At 43.0% G+C, this 18,047-nt stretch overlaps 1 protein-coding gene across 3 annotated transcripts in view; it reads left to right on the top strand.

The window, feature by feature from the left end:
* The window catches only part of cacna2d2a (calcium voltage-gated channel auxiliary subunit alpha2delta 2a), a 166,275-nt gene that overhangs the window by 142,609 nt on the left and 5,619 nt on the right, over nucleotides 1-18,047 (top strand). For 2 of the 3 annotated variants that reach the window (XM_088309850.1, XM_088309848.1), the window contains 14 exons: nucleotides 1,290-1,451; nucleotides 3,918-4,028; nucleotides 5,061-5,139; nucleotides 6,956-7,005; nucleotides 9,205-9,294; nucleotides 9,388-9,456; nucleotides 10,586-10,660; nucleotides 11,025-11,099; nucleotides 11,201-11,272; nucleotides 11,681-11,752; nucleotides 11,866-11,927; nucleotides 13,355-13,431; nucleotides 15,815-15,829; nucleotides 17,921-17,981. In XM_088309850.1, the coding sequence (XP_088165976.1) occupies nucleotides 1,290-1,451; nucleotides 3,918-4,028; nucleotides 5,061-5,139; nucleotides 6,956-7,005; nucleotides 9,205-9,294; nucleotides 9,388-9,456; nucleotides 10,586-10,660; nucleotides 11,025-11,099; nucleotides 11,201-11,272; nucleotides 11,681-11,752; nucleotides 11,866-11,927; nucleotides 13,355-13,431; nucleotides 15,815-15,829; nucleotides 17,921-17,981 (1,070 nt within the window). The remainder of the gene's footprint in view (nucleotides 1-1,289; nucleotides 1,452-3,917; nucleotides 4,029-5,060; nucleotides 5,140-6,955; nucleotides 7,006-9,204; nucleotides 9,295-9,387; nucleotides 9,457-10,585; nucleotides 10,661-11,024; nucleotides 11,100-11,200; nucleotides 11,273-11,680; nucleotides 11,753-11,865; nucleotides 11,928-13,354; nucleotides 13,432-15,814; nucleotides 15,830-17,920; nucleotides 17,982-18,047) is intronic. The other variant, XM_088309849.1, reaches the window with a different exon arrangement.

Raw genomic sequence — 18,047 nt, 5'->3', positions numbered from 1 at the left:
AATGAAGCGAGTAAGGAGTAGTAAGCAGGCTGCGCTGGGAGTTTATGTTGCTCCCTGAGGAAGCGCTGTACTTTCTCTTGTTATAATAGTTGGCCATACGGGACCGCACCAGTCTTTCACTATGCTCATTACCGGAGACTGACATATAGGATAAATATTTGTATTCATCCTATATTGCAGGAAACACACACACACGCACACACATTGGCATGCTTGTTTTGGTGACTGTTTGGACACGTCCGCCAGTAATCCCCCATAATCCACTGCTTTTATCCACTGTATGCTGCTAAATCGGCACAAAATGAGCAGAATAATCTTGGGGGGACTTTTGATTCCTGCAATCTGTAACGGAGGTATTAATTATGGAATATTTACTTATTTACCAACATTAATTGCAAAAAAAAGAAATGTGCAGGTTGGATTGTGTGTGAAAATAACACTTTCTAAATTATCTGGACATTTATTTTATTTAGTCACTGATGGTGTAGTGCGGGCAGCGTGGGATCACTTCCCACTTGGTGATGGTGTCTGTGTGTGCCCTGCAACTGGCAGGCGACCAGTTCAGGGTGTGGTGCGCCTTTTGCCCATAGTCAGCTGGGATAGGCTCCTGCGACCCTGTACAGGAGAAGCGGTGTGGATGATGACGTGACATTTTCTTGATATCACTTGGTATTTATTTGGCTTTCTAATTTAGCTGATGGCTAAATGAGCTCTTCAGCTATAAATGTAGATTAACTGCTCTCCAAAAGTTGTGCGGTCAATTATTAAATGCCAGATGGCCATGACACGCCCATCAGATGGAGCAACACAATGTGCATTCAATTGGAGCAAAAAATTGTTTTATCCTGTTTCATTCTTTACGTTCTATTTAATTATGTTATTGCTGTGTTCAACAGTCCTATAGTTCTTATTTAAAAATAAGATGCACTGTATGTGTGTATATATATATATATATATATATATATATATATATATATATATCTCAAAAGTTTCACATTCTCGCCCAGATATTTGCTCCACATGCATGTATACAGCTAAAGGCTAATTGTCTGGATGAGATGAGGCACATTATATTACCTTGGCTGAGTTTCTCTTTGGTGCTTTGTAACGAGTTGAGGTGCACCTGTTCTTTGGTTGCAAAGTTGTAATTACCAGCGTTTACTGCCAGCCTGAGAGTCACAGAGCAGCCTGCATCTGCACACACGCCCACGTCTGCAGCCGCATCGCCACACACACTCACACAGCCACAGATGCTGTTTTGGTCTTATCTTTGTGTTTTTCTCTCGCAGTTTAACGATGAGGCCGACGCTGTGGTGCCCTGCTTCAGGACTTTGGTACAAGCCAACGTGCGCAACAAGAAAATCTTCAAGGAGGCCGTCATGCACATGCAAGCCAAAGGCACCACCGACTATAAGTCTGGCTTCACGTTTGCCTTCGAGCAGCTGCTCAATGTAAGTGTGACAAGGCTTGGGCGCAACTGTTCCATATTGAGCGTTGCCGTGCCATGGGATGTATTGCCCCCCCCCACCCTCAAATTATTTTTTTTCTCCCAATTTTAATGCTATAGACATCAAAATTATGTAAAGATCAGACAACCTAATTCAACATAAAATTCAGTTTTTAAATGATTTGATTTTTTTTTTATGGGGAAAAAACTATTCAACATTATCTGACCCTGTGTGAAAAAAATATTTTTTTAAAATAATGAATTTATCGTGGCTAATCACATTTTCAGTTCATTTTTACTGACAAGACACGAGCCTTATTCCGTCCAGACACTGAAGTTGATCAAAAGATTTCAAAACGCTACAAGAATATACTATGATCCCTAGGAATTCACGAACAGATGAGAAATAACGTAAATGACATCTATTAGCCTGGAAAGGACTACAAAGTCATTCCCAAAGCTTTCCGACTGCCGCAAATTCCTTTGAGAGCCATTATCCACAAATTGGGAAAGCATGGAACAGTGAACATTTCCAGAAGTGGCGAGCCTACACAAATGACCCCACGAGCACAGCGACGACTCATCCAGGAGGTCACAAAGGAACAAAGGACAATGTCTAAAGAACTGCTGGTCCCCGCTCCGTATTTAAGGTCAATGTTCATGACTCAGCAGTGAGAAAGAGCCTGGGCAAAAATGACATCCCTGGCAGACTTTCAAGGCAAAACCACCGCTGATCAAAAAGAACATAAATAATAATATTGCCTTTATTAGTCCCACAATGGGGAAATTCGAGATTCAAACCCAGGCCTCCTGGGGAGACTGGGTCCTGAACGCGGCGCCTTAGACCACTAGGCCATCCTGGCAGCCAATGTTCATCTTAGTTCTGTAAAACAAATCTGAATGATCTCGGGTCGATTTGCTACTTCAGGACCTGCAGCGGTTGAAACTGGAAATATGAATTCTGCTCTTTACCAGAAAATCTTGCGATAGAATGTTTGTCCATCAATTTATGATCTCAAGCTAGAGCGTATTTGGTGATTACTTCACAACAATGATTGAAAAAAACATCTGCAACTCAACTTTTTGAATGTCTTTCAAAATCAAGGAGTGACCTTGTCAAAGTCCAGACTTGAATCGGATTGAATGCTGTGGCATCACCTTTAAAATTCCATTCTTGCTTGAAAACCTCCAGTGTTGTTGAATTAGGGTAATTCTGTAAGGTAGTATGTGGAAGAGAAAGCGCTTGATTTCAGTTGTTGCCACTGCTGAGGGTGGCACATCCTGTTATCGGTATTAGGTTAAGGGCGAAAATCACTTTTTCCACACAAGGCCATGTGTTTTTGTTTTGTTTTGTTTTCTTCCATAATAATAAAAAGCTGCTTCTAAAAACTGCATTTACTGTTTGCATGATATTGCTCTTAAAGTCAGTTTGGACCATGAAGACGTAGCGCAGGAGTCGCCTCAGAAAACCCACTCAAAGCACCAAAATTCAAATCCTGAACCTTAAAACGTGAGGCAGACATGCTCAATCACCGCCCATCCATAATTATAAAAGTGAATTCCCGTCGACAAATCAGTTCCAACTGATTTGGAGGTCCGGTGATGCTCTCATCTGCTGTGGCAAGGTATTTGTGCATTTTTGTGACGATTCCACAGCACTCCGTCCACACATGGCGCCAACGCAGGTGCCGCCCCCCACTCTCCCAAACCCGTATGTTGCCGTGTATTCTAGCAGGCCGACACCCTAATGGGCTCTGATCGGGTGATTGATGAGCGCGGCCCAACAGAGATCAGCCTCTCTTTATATTCCTCTGCTGGCTTGGTGGAACACAGCCAAGTGTGGCCCATACACACACGCGGACACGCACGCACACATGTGCGCACACACACTTCTACTGCAAGAAATAAAAAAAGGGCCTTTTTAATGGCTGTCTGCAGCATCATTGCTCTTATGACTGGTGGCAGAAGCCCTATCAAATATGTAATTGTGGCGATATTATTTATCATTATTAGGGGCTTGTCAGATGTCTGGCAGCGGCGCCTGTGCCAGCTGTTGCACAGGCACAAGATCGGCTGCTACTAAACTCAATGTTAAAAACAAAAATGCAGATACAGTGCTTACTAAGTGGAACTAAATAATGGTGTAGGGTAGATTTTTAAACTGTGCTTATACTGTGGATAATATATGGTATCGCGAGATTTTGCCGTGATTCTTTTTCCACACAAACTGTTACTGCTGACTCGCGTAGCAATAAATGCGATTGTGGACTTGAGGACGTAAAAGACAGAGAATATCCAATGTTTGGCATCATTTCACACTTAATGAAAAGTATATTTTGGTTGAAGTAGAAACAATTGAATTACTACCAAACTCATCAACGCAGTGTTACTTTTTGAAGTATCTTCGCTCCTGTTGCTCACTTGTATCTTGACAAGTCTTTCATGGCAATTCTTTCATTCCTTTCCACAGGAGAGCAGCGCTCCGAGGGCCAACTGCAATAAGATGATCATGATGTTTACAGACGGCGGGGAGGATCGGGCGCAGGAAATCTTCGAGAAGTACAACTGGCCCAACAAAACGGTCAGCCGCCCAAAAAAGAATCGCATGTGACCATAAACGTCTCGTCTTTATGCGCTGACCTTGTGTCATCAGCGCACCAGTCGATTATTTCCCCGTCTTTGTCGGTTGTGTTTGTCTTTGCTTGTCTCTTTTGTTATCAGTGCCGGTGTTAACAGCTTTGACCCGCTAACTAATTTGCCGCTTTATCGCCATAGCCTGTAAGAATAAAACTAGAAAATTACAGCCAATAGTCGGCGGCTGTGTTCCAGGCCTCCCCCCATTTCACATTTATCCCGCTATCCATTACAATCTACTTGTGCACCGACAGCTACTGTCATACAGGAATAATCTGTATTCCGACAAGCACCGCTGTGGTTCTTTGCGAGGCAGCTGTGCAAGAGGCTTCTAGTAGGCTAATCTAATCACACTCTACATTTGCGTGTTTGTAGCACATGACAGCGAAGGTAATGCCTTCCATTGAGGTGTGTTGGATCCTCGGGTATCCTTCTGCACATATTTAGGGCCTGAGCAAAAACACCTCTTGGAATCACTGTTTATTATTGTTATTCTGCCTTTTGAGGGGTCTCAATATGCCCAAAAAGGCATTGATGTTTTTTGGGGGCGTTGTTTTGTCTAGCGTGTGTATCTTGGTGAGAATAGAATTTAAAAGGGTAACGCATGACTCACTCTAAAAAAAAATGCGGCAACTAGAAAGTTAAAAACAAAACAAAAAAATGATCGCTAGACACCACTTTCGCACATCTACTCCAAATTGGGCGGGCATATCAATCATAACAGTCCATACAAAAAAAGTCAAAGTGAGCAATATTATCTTTGTGAAAGCCGATTTTTAAGTATTACTATTGAGCCGTGTGAGCATATGTAAACGTTTGGTAACCTCATAATTGCAACCTGACTGCTTTATTGAACAACCTTTATGCTGACACAGTAGAGGATCATAAGATATTTCAATGATTCCCGATTTGATATATTTTGGTCAGCTAGACTCCATCCAAAAAATTATCTTCAGCTGCTTAATTTCTGTCCCTGCAGGTGCGTGTGTTCACCTTCTCGGTGGGTCAGCATAATTATGACGTCACCCCGCTGCAGTGGATCGCTTGTGCCAACAAAGGTAAATTGGGGGTCATGTTCAAAGAATGTTTGACTGTATATAGGAATTGGCTTTAGCACCACAGGTAGTTTTATTATCCGTTTGTTTGTAAAATGTTTGACAGTGTTGAGAAAAGGCGTTTTTTTGGGTTGTTTTTTTTTAATTACTGATTAATCCAAAAGGCTTCGGATTTGCTACCCAGGTTTACGATGCGATTTTCGTCAAGTAGCAATTAAAGTATTTACCATGAATCTGCACAATGTGAATCAATCATGTTTGCATTGTCTATCAACAAACTTTTAATCACAACCAAGGTTAGACGCTTGTTAGCTAGTAGCTTGCTACTGTAAGTAACGAAATAACTGGGAAATAGAAAGTTATATGTCTGATTGCCCCAAAGTAGACTTTCCTTCCTCTCAGCGCAGTTATTTTTAAATGATCTCCTTTTGACATGTCTTGTTTGTCTCGACTCAATCTGAAAGCTCCTTTATGAGGTCTCGGCCGTCTCGGCGAACTTCAGACATATCTCGTCAGACATTATTAATTAGCAGGAGCGGCGTCTGCCGGCGGGGTGATTAGCTCGTCATCTCCATGTCAGGCTGAGCCGAGTGCCAAGGATTACGACTGCTTGGCTTTTCACCTCCGGAGCGATTAGCGCGCCGCTAATGTCTGTGGCGAGGTAAAACAATAGCGTCGACACGCGTCTCTTGCGAGATGTGTCCTCTCCACGTCCTCGGAACTTATTGGTCTTTGCTATCTGACGCCAACAGAGGCAGCTCCCTTCCACAAAAGCTGACCGCTGTCAACTGTCATGCACAAAGCAGCGTACACACATATACCGATTTTAAACATCTGCACCAATTTGAAAAATGGGGGAGACCCCACACATGAGGAAAATGTTTTCACGTGTTCTGCTCTTCTAGTTTGTGGTTTATTTTTAACAAGTTTACACATCCTTGTACAAATGATTTCTGATGATGAAGGTGATCTCAAAACCTTCAGGCATCCTCTAAAAAAAAAAACGACTAGCGCATATAAAATTAATTTTGGGTGAACCACAAGGACTTTAAATGTCGGCAGGTGTGTGTGGACGACCATTTAACATTAGACTGTTTGTGATTGGTTCATTCTGAACATTGCCACATCCCCAAATGATGTATAGACAAACGTCTTGTCTTGGTTGATTACTTTTTCCTTCCATCTTGAAAGGAATGAAAAAAAAAAAAAACAAATTCATTCAAAATGTTTTCAAATGATTTATAATGCACTTTTTTTTTTCCCTTTAATATCGCAAAAACTGGGCATTGAAACAGGGGTGTGTAGACTTTTTGTATCCACTGTACTTTGTCTCGCTAGCGGCTCTATTATTGTATGCTTGGGACAGCTCCGCAACGCGGCAAAGTTCACCACGTGTCAAAAATAAGAATGATCGCATTTGAATGCAGTTGATGTCGTCTGCCGTTTTGCGCCTCTTTGTATAAACACTGGTGGCTTTAATAACTTGGCGAGAGACACGCTCATTGACCCGGGCGCTCGCTCTCGTCCATTTCTAATCACGTGGCGGCGGCGCGGCCCGGGAGCTTCGAGCATGCGCGCAGAGAGGTCAGCTCTGCCATCCGGCGTCATCCGTGCAGGCTGACGCCATTTTGTGTATCTAATAATACGGAAAAGCTTTGACTGGATTAATATCGACAGACTATTGGATTGGTGAACAAACTTTTATGGCATGTATCCATTTTCGGCAATCAAACGATGCAAAACCTTCTACTTGAATTCTGTGACTTTTTAGACGATCTTACTGCGTGAATAGTATTGATACGTCTTCTTTTATTTTCAGGTTACTACTTTGAAATCCCATCGATCGGCGCCATCCGAATCAACACCCAGGTGAGGTGTACAAGATTATAACATGACTTTATGAAAATGAACGAAGATGACTTTTGAAGAGGCTCATTTCCTTCTCCGTTCCCTCAATGGTTAGGATACGGTAATATGCCGCGAGCGCTTTATAACGCCGTCTTCTCAGGTGGATGACTTTACAAGGGAAGTTACGGTGTTTCACATGAATTAGGCTCTGACTTCTCTTTGATGAGAATCTTTTCTTTCACCCCCTCACTCACACCGTGGGTTCCCTCTCACTTGCTTGAGGCATGGCAAGCTTACAGAGGACCTGTGGAGAAGCTCGTTGCAGCTGTAGAATTTGACACACACAAACACTTTTCTCTGCCCCCTCAGAGCCACAAGAGTCCCAACAAGACTCCATCAGGACTGACTGATGGTTCAAAGATGATTCATAATCTTGGAATCGCTGCGTTTATTTTCATTCAAACAAATGTGCCATTTGTTGGCAAATTCCACAGTTTGCACTTTGACCAAACTGTACTTGGAAATTCACCCCAATGGGACCCAATTAGACGCAGGTATCCAAGATAGTTAGGCGCAACTAAATTACATAGCTTTTTTGCATAGGAAATTTAATGTGGGTGAAGCATGACATCAAAGGCTCATCACCATTTGGGCACACAACTGGAGCACCCAGAGAAAACCCACGCAGGGACGGGGAGAGCATGCAAACTCCACACTGGAAGTCCGGAGCCGGAATCGAACCCACGACCTCTGCACTGTGAGGCCATCGTGCTAACCATGTCGCCGGGGTTATCATAAAGTTACAAAAAAATAATAATAAATAATAATAATAATAATAACCCAGTTTTACCAATCAACAAAGAATTTGTTGTCGTTGGCAACAGGAAGCATAATAGCGTATAGACAGAAATATAACAACTGTCCCAGGCATATATTCTTTATCCATATGCTTATTTGCGCTGCTCCCTGGTTGCCAATGCGCACACACCAGAAGGAGCCGCACAATCACAGTGAATTAATCATGGTGCATATTCTGTATTTTCCAGTTTTGTGGTTTACAGGCATTTGCTTCGACAGAGTAGTTTCTAAAAAAGTAGATTTCTTGTTGGGATCTCTGCCCTGGTAGACTTCCTGGCATGATTGAAGCTATTATGGAGATAATGGCCTCTAATCACCAAGCAGGGCTGCTGTGACTTTATACGGCTCTGGTTCCTTTGCGCCACAAATTTGTGCTCGCTACCGTTTTTATGTGCCCTAGATTGTTCTAGCCAGGCGTAAAATTTCCCCTCTATGCCGTGAAAAGGTCTGGCTGTCACTGTCCTGATGGAATATCTCCCCGTGGTGCGTTTAAGCGGACTTTTATCGAGCTAATAATAGAATGGGTTACGCCTGTCAGCGTCTCGCGGTTCGGCCGATGAAAGCAAACAGTCAGGAGCTTGATGCCGACACGGACGTGTGATCGGATAGAACGCCCCCACACGTGTATTTCAAGGGTATGTTCTCAAAGGTCAAAATTTACAATCATATTTCCTTTTCTTTGCTTTTCATTGTATCGTGGAGAAAAAAATTATTTCTTTTTTTTTTTTTTTTATCACAACTAGTTTTCGTGTATACAATGTTAACCCTTCGAGAATATATGCCAGTGTGTATTGTTGGTCCGTTTGTCTGTGTGTTGCTACACTTTCTGTTTGTGTTGAGCTATCCCTCGCTTAAAGGGTTGTCGAACTCATGTTATAAGGCACCACTGTATATGAAAATAGGCTGTCAATTTTCCACAATATATCACCTTCAAAATGCGACAAGGGCGCACTCTCCTTACTATATTCAGCTTCTTCCAAAATGAGCGTGAATGAATGAGGTTGTTAAAAAAAAAATACACTCAGCATTCGTGTTGTATCCTTAACATCTCACCTCAATCCAAAATCGCCGTGGGACTTTTGTCACAATGCCAACATTGACATTAGAGCCTCGGGGAAAATTGGCCCTGTTTGCACATCATGCCTTTGACAGCCCTTAATGTGTTTTTAATAGCTCCTTCGTAATGATGAACTGTAGCCTTGAGTGGCTTGCTGAGACTTTCCAAAGCTGCCGATGACCTCCTGCTTTATATGGCCGTCTGGTTTTACACATTGGAAGGCTTTCTTGTTTTAATGCAAGATGAACTCTATAAAACTCAAGCGTGTGTTTTAACACTGCTCTGTTTTTACCGTGTGCTTTCAGGAGTACCTGGATGTCCTGGGAAGACCCATGGTGCTGGCCGGGTCCAAAGCCAAGCAGGTGCAGTGGACCAACGTCTACCAGGATGCTCTGGTGAGCGGGAAAGAACACAGCGAGAGGAGCCTCATCTGAGTTAATGATGTCACTGATGGTGGTGCTGTTGTTTGTTCCATTTTGCACTTTTAGGGTTTGGGTCTGGTCATCACAGGAACCATGCCGGTCTTCAACCTCACCGCTGATAGAGCAAGTGCACAGGTACACTGCATGAGTTGAAGTTTGCATTGGATTAAAAGTCTGCAAATCCGTTTAATTTTTCCAACAGGATGAATAATCCACCAATTTGATGTACATCCCATCCTACTTACCTATCTTCCTCGGTTCCTATCTATCTGACAAAATTTATCTTTTCTTTCTTTCTGCCTACCTAACTTCCTTCCATTCTGCCTTCCAACCTTCCTAGCTGTTTACCTACCTACTTCCTACCCAAGTGCCATTCTACCTAGCGCCTACACACCTTAGCTTTCTTCCCACTGTCAACCTTTTTGTGGTTGTGTTCCTTCCTTCCTACCGACCTGACTTCTTTCCTTACTTCCTTGATACCTACCTACCTGTCAGTGCCTACGTTCTGACTGACCTTGCTTCCTTCACTCCTTCCTACCATCCTACTTCCCTTCCTGCCTACCTACCCACCTACGAGTAACTATGTTCCAATTGCCTACTTTTATCCTATACAAACTTCCTTCCTTCCTAGATACATTTCTCCTTACCTATCCACCTTCCTACCTAACAAGTGTACATATCTTTACTAATGCTCATGTCTAAATCCAACCGTTAATATCAAAATCAAATAGAGTCATGTGGTCGGTTTTCCATTTGTATATCTGATTTGAGCCTGAAATTCAGATCAAAGCATGTGCTTTTGCATGCGTTTATAATTAAATGGTCTTTTTATTTATTTATTTATTTTTCTTTGGAGGGGGGGTGATTGCCAGTTGAACGTAGAAAGAACAGTTGATACGTGGATTATATACACAAGAACTCGTCGACATCCAGCCTTAGTTGCATGTTGTACGTAGTCACATATTGCCAACAATGTGACACCAGCTGTCGTGCTTCAGTTTAACAGTGCCCCCCTGAGGTGATAGCTGGCAGTGCAAACAACCTTCTGGAGTAACAGTTATCACCCAGATGGCACTTTGGATGCATCTTTCAGCATCCTTAAGCCCAGTATTTACTTTGAGCTTATCACCGGGGCGTAAAGCAGCGGAACAGATAAAAGTGATAAGAGCTAAAGTAGGTGCTAATCAGATAGTGGCCCACAGTGACAACTCGCAAGAGCTTCTTCGGGCTCACTGTAATACTGAGTGTGTTCTCCCCTATATAGAACCAGCTCATCCTTGGAGTCATGGGCGTGGACATCGCAATCAACGAGATAAAAAAGAAGACACCCACGTATAGAGTGAGTATGATGGACACAAAAACAATTTAGACTACTCGCAAAAACATAGCGATCTTGGGTTAAAAGGCACTTTGGAGGTGAACTTGGTTTGACCTCTAAAATTGTGAATGGTGAACTATTCAATTTTTTTTTTTGCTCTACTTGCTGTGCCCTAACGAGAAGCTGAACAGCAAAATACTCAAATAGTCATTTAGTCCAATTAAATATATATAAATGTTTAGTCCAGGTCCAATTAATTGCACCTCGTAAAAATAATAGTGCATACGAAGTTCATGAAACCCATTATTCCTACCTCAGTAACGTATTGTAAGTGCTCACATATAGTTGATGATGTCATCACCTCTCACATTTTTTTGTCACACAGCTCGGCGCCAATGGTTACACCTTTGCGACGGATCCCAACGGTTATGTGTTGCTACATCCCAACCTGCGACCGAAGGTGTGTGTGTGTGTGTGTGTGTGTGTGTGTGTGTGTCTATAAGACTGCAGAAGCTGGATTAGTTGCTTCTTTTATTTCTACGCCTCTGTGCTCTCGAGCAGATCATCAACTTCAGGGAGCCCGTCACGCTGGACTTTCTCGACGCGGAACTGGAGGACAACAACAAGGAGGAGGTACGAGCATTTACTACGCGTCGTTCGTAACCTCAAATCATGGGAAAAGTACATGACAGCGAACTACTGAAGAAATAATAAATACGATAGTGTACATCCTAGTGTTGATGCGTTGCTGATTATTCGTTGTCAAAGACTGCAGTCGGTAACTCAAATAGGAAGCCGATCCGTTTTATTTGCTTTGGCACCATCTTGTGGCATCTATAATTAATTACAAAATCACATTTGGTGGGAGTGATGTCAATTATTCATGGATTTTTGCTTTTGGTGGTGGGGCTCGATCCCGATCCCTTACAAATAGCAGGCGATCACCGTCTACAAATTTTGTCTCATTTATAATCATCTTTTTTAGTGTTTTAAATTTTCTGTTTTAAACACGTCCTTCGCTCTCTCTCCATTTTTCCTCAGATCCGGAGACAAATGATTGATGGCAAATCTGGGCAGAGGAAAATCAAGACGCTCATTAAGTCAGTTGATGAGGCAAGTCATCAATACACCGAGACTCAGTCACGTTTCAAAGCAGCTCCATCATGAATGATTTCCTGCCAATTATGGGGTGTTACCCTGTGACACTGCGCTGTGACTATCCACAGAGGTACATCGACGAGGCTGTGCGAACGTACACGTGGACGCCGGTGGAGGGCACAGACTACAGGTAGGTAGGGGATTTGAACTGACCTTTGCAATGGGTTCGGAATTATACGTACATTAATTTTCGCCATAGTGGAAGAAAATACGCTACGGAGAAATCAATGTATTTTAATATTTCTCTCGTTATGGTGAGGATGACAAGTACTTCCTTTACCACAAAGACCAAAATTCCTTGGAGATCGAGCAAGAGTATGCACAGAACACAAATCAATGCCCGGTTTGACATGAGGTAACACGATCATGTTTACGTGACCCAATATTCAGGTTCGAAAAGGAGTCTTATTTGGGTTTTAAAAAAAGAATAAGAGCAAATTTGCCTTTTTGCGTGAGTTTACGTGGCCTTTAAAAACCTGAATACTACCAATATTTAGGCCATAAAAGGGTTTTTAAATGCATGTAAACGTAGTCAGTGAAGATCAGGGACAGAGGGAGAAGCGACATAAGTAAAAAAAAAAAAAGCAGAGTGCGTGTTAGCACTGGCAAACCAAGTATTTTCTTCCTTGGGGGAGCCCATGGGGGGACGAGGCATATCTCAGGCGGTCCGCAAACCAAAAAAAAAAACCTGAGAAACATCATTATAGGTTCCCTTTGGGGATGGGGGCAAATGTGGGGAAAAACCACAAAGCCCAACATATTTCAGGGGGTGCCAATACCCCTGAAACTCGCCAAGCTGCCATATATACACTTGTCTCTTTCTCGCAGTGTTTCCTAAACTTTCTCGAGCCAAGGTACACATTTTACCTTTGAAAAATCTCACGGCACACCACCAACCGAATGTCACAAATATTACATGCGGTATACTAAACTCATAATGTCATCTCAATTTCATCCTTCGTGTACTTAGTATGAAATCTGGGCCTGTTGAGTTGGACACAACTGTTGGCTACTCAGGCTCGCAGCACCGAGTGGAAGAGAATTTCATTGTTCAACCTGCCACTATGCCTGGCTGACTCGTAAATGAGTAATCATTTCTCAACCAATTAAACATAATTGGATAAGATCCTGTGTGATCAGTCTATGCAGCGGACACATTGCCAAAAACAAATAAAGCCGACTCCGACGTCCTTAACTTTGCCAAACATCGAAGAATGTTGTGTTTATCAGATTTCAGACCACACATATCTGTGCTGACACTATTGCGATTCTGGTTAGCATTGACATAAGAACTTTTCTGTGTCGTCTCTCCGTCGCTTGAAGTTATCAGTGACCTGAATGAGGACAAGTGGTTTAGACTATGGATTTACCCTCTAATTCGGCTAGACTTAAGTTAGCCGTAATAATGATGAGCAGTTTAAAAAATGGATAAACGGGTTTTCAGATGTCTCTATACTTTTGTGTATTCTGTCCCCTTAAGTCCCACGGTGTATCTGATCTTAGCTTGTTTTGCATTTGGGTGTCGCTAATATTTGTGCATCTGCTTGACTTTCCCAGTCTAGGGTTGGTACTGCCCACATATAGCGAGAGCCACATCAAGGCCAACCTTAGCGACCAGATCCTGCAGGTGCAGTGTAAGTACCCTCTCATCACCAGCGCCGGACCACCCTCTCTCGCTCTCTCTCTCTCTCTCTCTCTCTCTCTCTCTCTCTTTCTCTCTCTCTCTTTCTCTCTCTTGCTCTCTTTCTCTCTCTCTCTTTCTCTCGCTCTCTCTCTCTCTCCCCCTCTCGTTCACGTCGGACTTTTATCTCCGGGGTCTCCAAAATCATCGTAGGAAACGGAGCGACTCGTCTTTCTCTCCCACCTCCTCCACTCCCTCCTCTTCCTCTCGATGCTCCTTGATAGGCTGGATCCAATCTGAGTATCATTCCTTCCTCCTCCCACCTCCTCCTGTCTCCATGCTGTGCTGTAAAAACAACAAAAAAAAAAAAAAAACGGTGATGTTTTTTCTTCGCTCCGGCTGAAGAAAAAAACTAACTGAAGAGACAGAAAGGTGAAAGCTATGTAACACCGGTGAAAATAATGGTGACTTTGTGCTATTATTTATTTTTTTTTGTTATTATTTCTCTGCCAATTGCTCTCGCCTCTTCTCCACCGAGAAATGATTCTGAAGCGTGTGTGTTCCAGTATTGTTTGGGGGGAAATTGTGAAAACACGCATGCTTTTCACCTCCTTATGATGCCTTCTATGATTTTTTTCCCCTTTTGTTGTATATGTAACTTTGTGTACTGCGTGTGAGCTTTGGAATCATTCAGCACATAAACTCCCACAAGTGCCGGGCTGCTCATGTGTGGGAGTTTGGGTTTTGTGAGTCCGAATGGGCACACACTGTTGTTCTCATTTTTTCTTTGTTGTACTTCCTCTTGATATGTTTCCTCTATAATTGTCTCTTTTTTTCTGTCTTTCTCATTTGCTCAGGCAAATAAGATGTTTGGTCTTTATTTCTTTTCAGCGGGCTACACACGTATCAAGTTTCAGTATCTTCACCGCTTTTTCTGAATCAGAGAAACCACACACAGGGGGAAAAAAAATGTCAAATGTGTGTGGATGGATGACATCTCCACTCGTAAAACATGATTTCCCCTGACTAAAATAGGTGTCTCGCAGTACCTAGACATGTGCCTCAGGTAGGGATGGGAAAATGAAGCTTCAAATTTTCTTCATGAACCAGTTGTTGTATTTGTTGACACCTCTTGATGGTATTCTCTGTTCAACATTGGGCTGAAAGCACACTAATTTGCCATTTCTTAAATCCCTTTATTTCAAGCAACAGTGCCATCTAGAGCATTGAAAAAAAAACAACTGGTTCATGAAGCAAATTTGAAGCTTCATTTTCCCATCACTCACCACAGAGCATCTAGACGGCTGGAAAATACAAAGAAAAATAGATTTCTTTGTTTTTAGAAAAGAAAAATTATTCTTAAGGCACCCCACACCACATACTTATCGGTCAGCATAATGCTTTAGAGACTGATTACTGATACCGATTGATTTTTGATTGAAAGGCAGAGAAAATTAAGGACCAACTGTCGGCATTGTCTATATGAAATCGAGGGAGGAGAAGCAGAGGCTAACTGCTTATCTAGCAACCATATTGGGGTTACAAACTTTTCTTGTCTCGTCGAGCTTCAGGTTGCTTTTTAATTGGCTATCAACGTCCGCGTCTCGGCCCAAGTCAGTGTTGACCATAAAAGCAGCAATTTGCCATCGGAAACGTTGAACAGGTTTCACAAGTACAATTGGCGGATGTTTTACAAGCATAAAGGGTAACTAAATGTCAGAACATTTTTAGCAAGAATATGCCCCCACTAAACAAAGTATTCTTAATCCATCTATTTTATCCATTTCAGGGTGCTTCCATTTTAGCCAATCCCACCTCTTGCTGTTGACTGAAATTTACGTCAAAGTGCCGTCAGGCTCGCATTGCAAACGTCATGGCTCACCTGTTTTCTGGGTTTCGTTGTCTTGGGACGCAAGCTCGAGGGCAGTTGTGAAGCCCCTTTCAGTTGACAGTAGAGGGCGGTATTGGCCAATATGGCAGCCCTCTGAGATGGATAAAAATGGATGGAATAATCGGATTAATTCTAATGCCTCAAATACGATATGAATCAGAATACTGTGTTTAGAGTGCTGGGGACACATACAAAACGTTTTTGCAAAAGACAATTTTTGCCTTTCCCTTACACAGCCCACACAAGAAAATCGATCAGGATAAACTTTCAGCGACATTGGATAATCGTACGTACGGTTTCTGACGATCGCGTTATCAGTATGTGTGTGTCCCGCTTTACTCGTCTTGTTTGATTCCTTTATTTTCTTTTTTTTTCAAGAACACAATATTTTTATTCAAGCAATAAATTGAATAAAATATTGTCTGTGACCCCCCCTGCCCCCAAAACCCCTTCCCACCCGATCCCCTGTTTCTTTTCTTGCTCCTTCTCTGATGGATCCACACAGTGTCATACATCCAGGGCAAGTATACTCCATCTTGGTCCACGTTCCCTATCCCTAGACTTCCTCCTCCTCCTCCTGCCTACCGCCTCCTCCCTCATTCTGAACCCCCCCACCACCACCTCCCTCCTAACAACCCTAAACCTGGCTCCCCTTGTCTGCCTGCCTGTCTTTGCCTCCAGGACCCTCTTCTCCTACTTTTAACCTCACCCTCCCCCTTGTTGACATGATGATGAAGGCTGGGTTCTCAGTTCGCCTCTGCTGCAGTCGCACTGAACAGGAAGACAGATGTTCATGTTCCTTCTGTGGATGGCTCCTTTCCTCCTGTCTGTCTTTCACCTCTTCTTTGCATCCTCTCTTCGCACACGTGTCTGTCTATTTCTTACAGTGTCACTAATCTGTCAATGTTCATTCTAACATCAAGGTTAGCAATACGACAGCGAGATCCATTGTTGATCTCTGCAAATATGCAATGAGTATTTTATAAGTCAATATTAGATATTAGATACCATATAACAGGCTGACACAATCCAGTGCTGTAAAATAAATAAACGACAATAATGTTCAGTTTTAAATTTATGGCAGCTTATCGAGAGGCAATTCTATTAAGGTTTAATATTGCTACTTCAAGTGAGCATTGTTACAGTCTGAGATTGTAGTCCACTGGAAATGTTGAGTCACGTGTATCTGAAAATGGATTTATTTTAGCGATCCTCAACTTAACCAGCCCAAAGCTCCCTCAGATATGGCACCTGAAAAGTTAGAAATTATTTCCTGAACACTCCAGTTGCAAGTGATGGAATGACCTGATGGAATAAAAAAAAAAAGTATCGTAAATAGTCCAATCAACATGAAATTGGGTGTACATATCTATCATAACGGGGAAAAATTGAACAGGAAAAGTCCGACATTTTGGTTTGGATCAGCCACGGTGGAATTGTCTATCGTAACAGGAAACACAAAAAAGGCTAAACGACATACTGTATACACAGAATTTTAAAGGAAGTGAGTCCTTTTTTTTTTTGACGCAGCAAATTCCTGGTCCCGTTCCTCGAGGATCCAATAACCGGAAGCCGGTTTCCAAAACAAACGATAAATAGTTCGTATTTGCTCACGAAGAGATCTAACGTGGGCAGAGAGTAGCGTCAAAGTTTGAAGATCATTTTGAGGATTTGGCACCTGGATCTCATTTGATTGTGTATGTACAACTAACGATGTTGTGTTTTGGAATTGGCCATAAGATTGCTGTAGAAGAGCAAACTTATCTAGCATTAGCGTTAGTATCAGTTTCGCTCTCCAAGTAGAACTGAAGTGTCATTCAGTCAAGCACAGATCTCTGCCAAGGCTGTGCTGTATCCAGCCCCCCCCCCCCCCCCTTCAGGTTTCAGCTCTGCGCAGCGACCTCCTGTGTCGTCCCTCTCTACAATCCCTGTCTCCATCAGCTTGTCCCCCCTCACCCTCTCTGCCACACCCCTTACTCACCCCTCAGACCGCCAGGCGCACGGCCCAACGCTTCTTAAGCGAACCCCGACCTTGGATGGTGCACGGCATTGTGGGCGGAGACTACCTGGGCACCCCATTGGTACATCTGAACCGCCAATGTGACAACATGAGATTTAACGTTGCCCCTCACCATGCCCTTCACAATGCAATGCATCTCCTGCAATTTTGTGTCTCACTGAGCCCCCCTGCCCTGGCAGTCTGAGGGGCGACCACTCCTCCATCAGGACCCTTGCAACAGTTGGCCACGTTGATGCCTGCCTGACCTTGTTACAGCGCTCGATGCAACCCTGCGTGGGTCTGAGAAGTCACTTTCTGACCCCATGCTGAGTAAAAGTCACTTCTCAGACATCCCTAAACATGTTGGATTGATCTCTCAGTGAATCATGTTTTTTTTAAAGACCAAAAAGGTCCAAGTTCATCCATTCAGGTCAGGTTCGATTTGAGGCACCATAATGGCTAACGCTAGTGTTTCCCATGATTCCTCAACGCTGCTATGGTAAAAGTCCCGTTGTGTACACCCGCCCTCCGTCCCCCGAACAGCTGCAAGTCCCCCACTTCCTCGCCTCCCTTATCCCCCTTCCCGGATAATCTTCCCCCTTTCTGTTGCAGATTTTGAGTCACTGCTGCCAAACAGTTTTGAGTCTGAAGGACATATATTCATTGCTCCCAGGTAGCCTTGTGTGGAACGCTCGTTGTTGTCATTATACCACATCTCGTCCAGGAGTCTTTATTTTTG

The sequence above is a fragment of the Idiotropiscis lumnitzeri genome, chromosome 11, assembly GCF_059441095.1.
Source record: "Idiotropiscis lumnitzeri isolate Australia: NSW breed Sydney's pygmy pipehorse chromosome 11, RoL_Ilum_1.0, whole genome shotgun sequence".
NCBI lineage: Eukaryota > Metazoa > Chordata > Actinopteri > Syngnathiformes > Syngnathidae > Idiotropiscis > Idiotropiscis lumnitzeri.
Note: the sequence above shows the minus strand (reverse complement) of the source record. Positions and strands in the feature narration are given on the sequence as shown.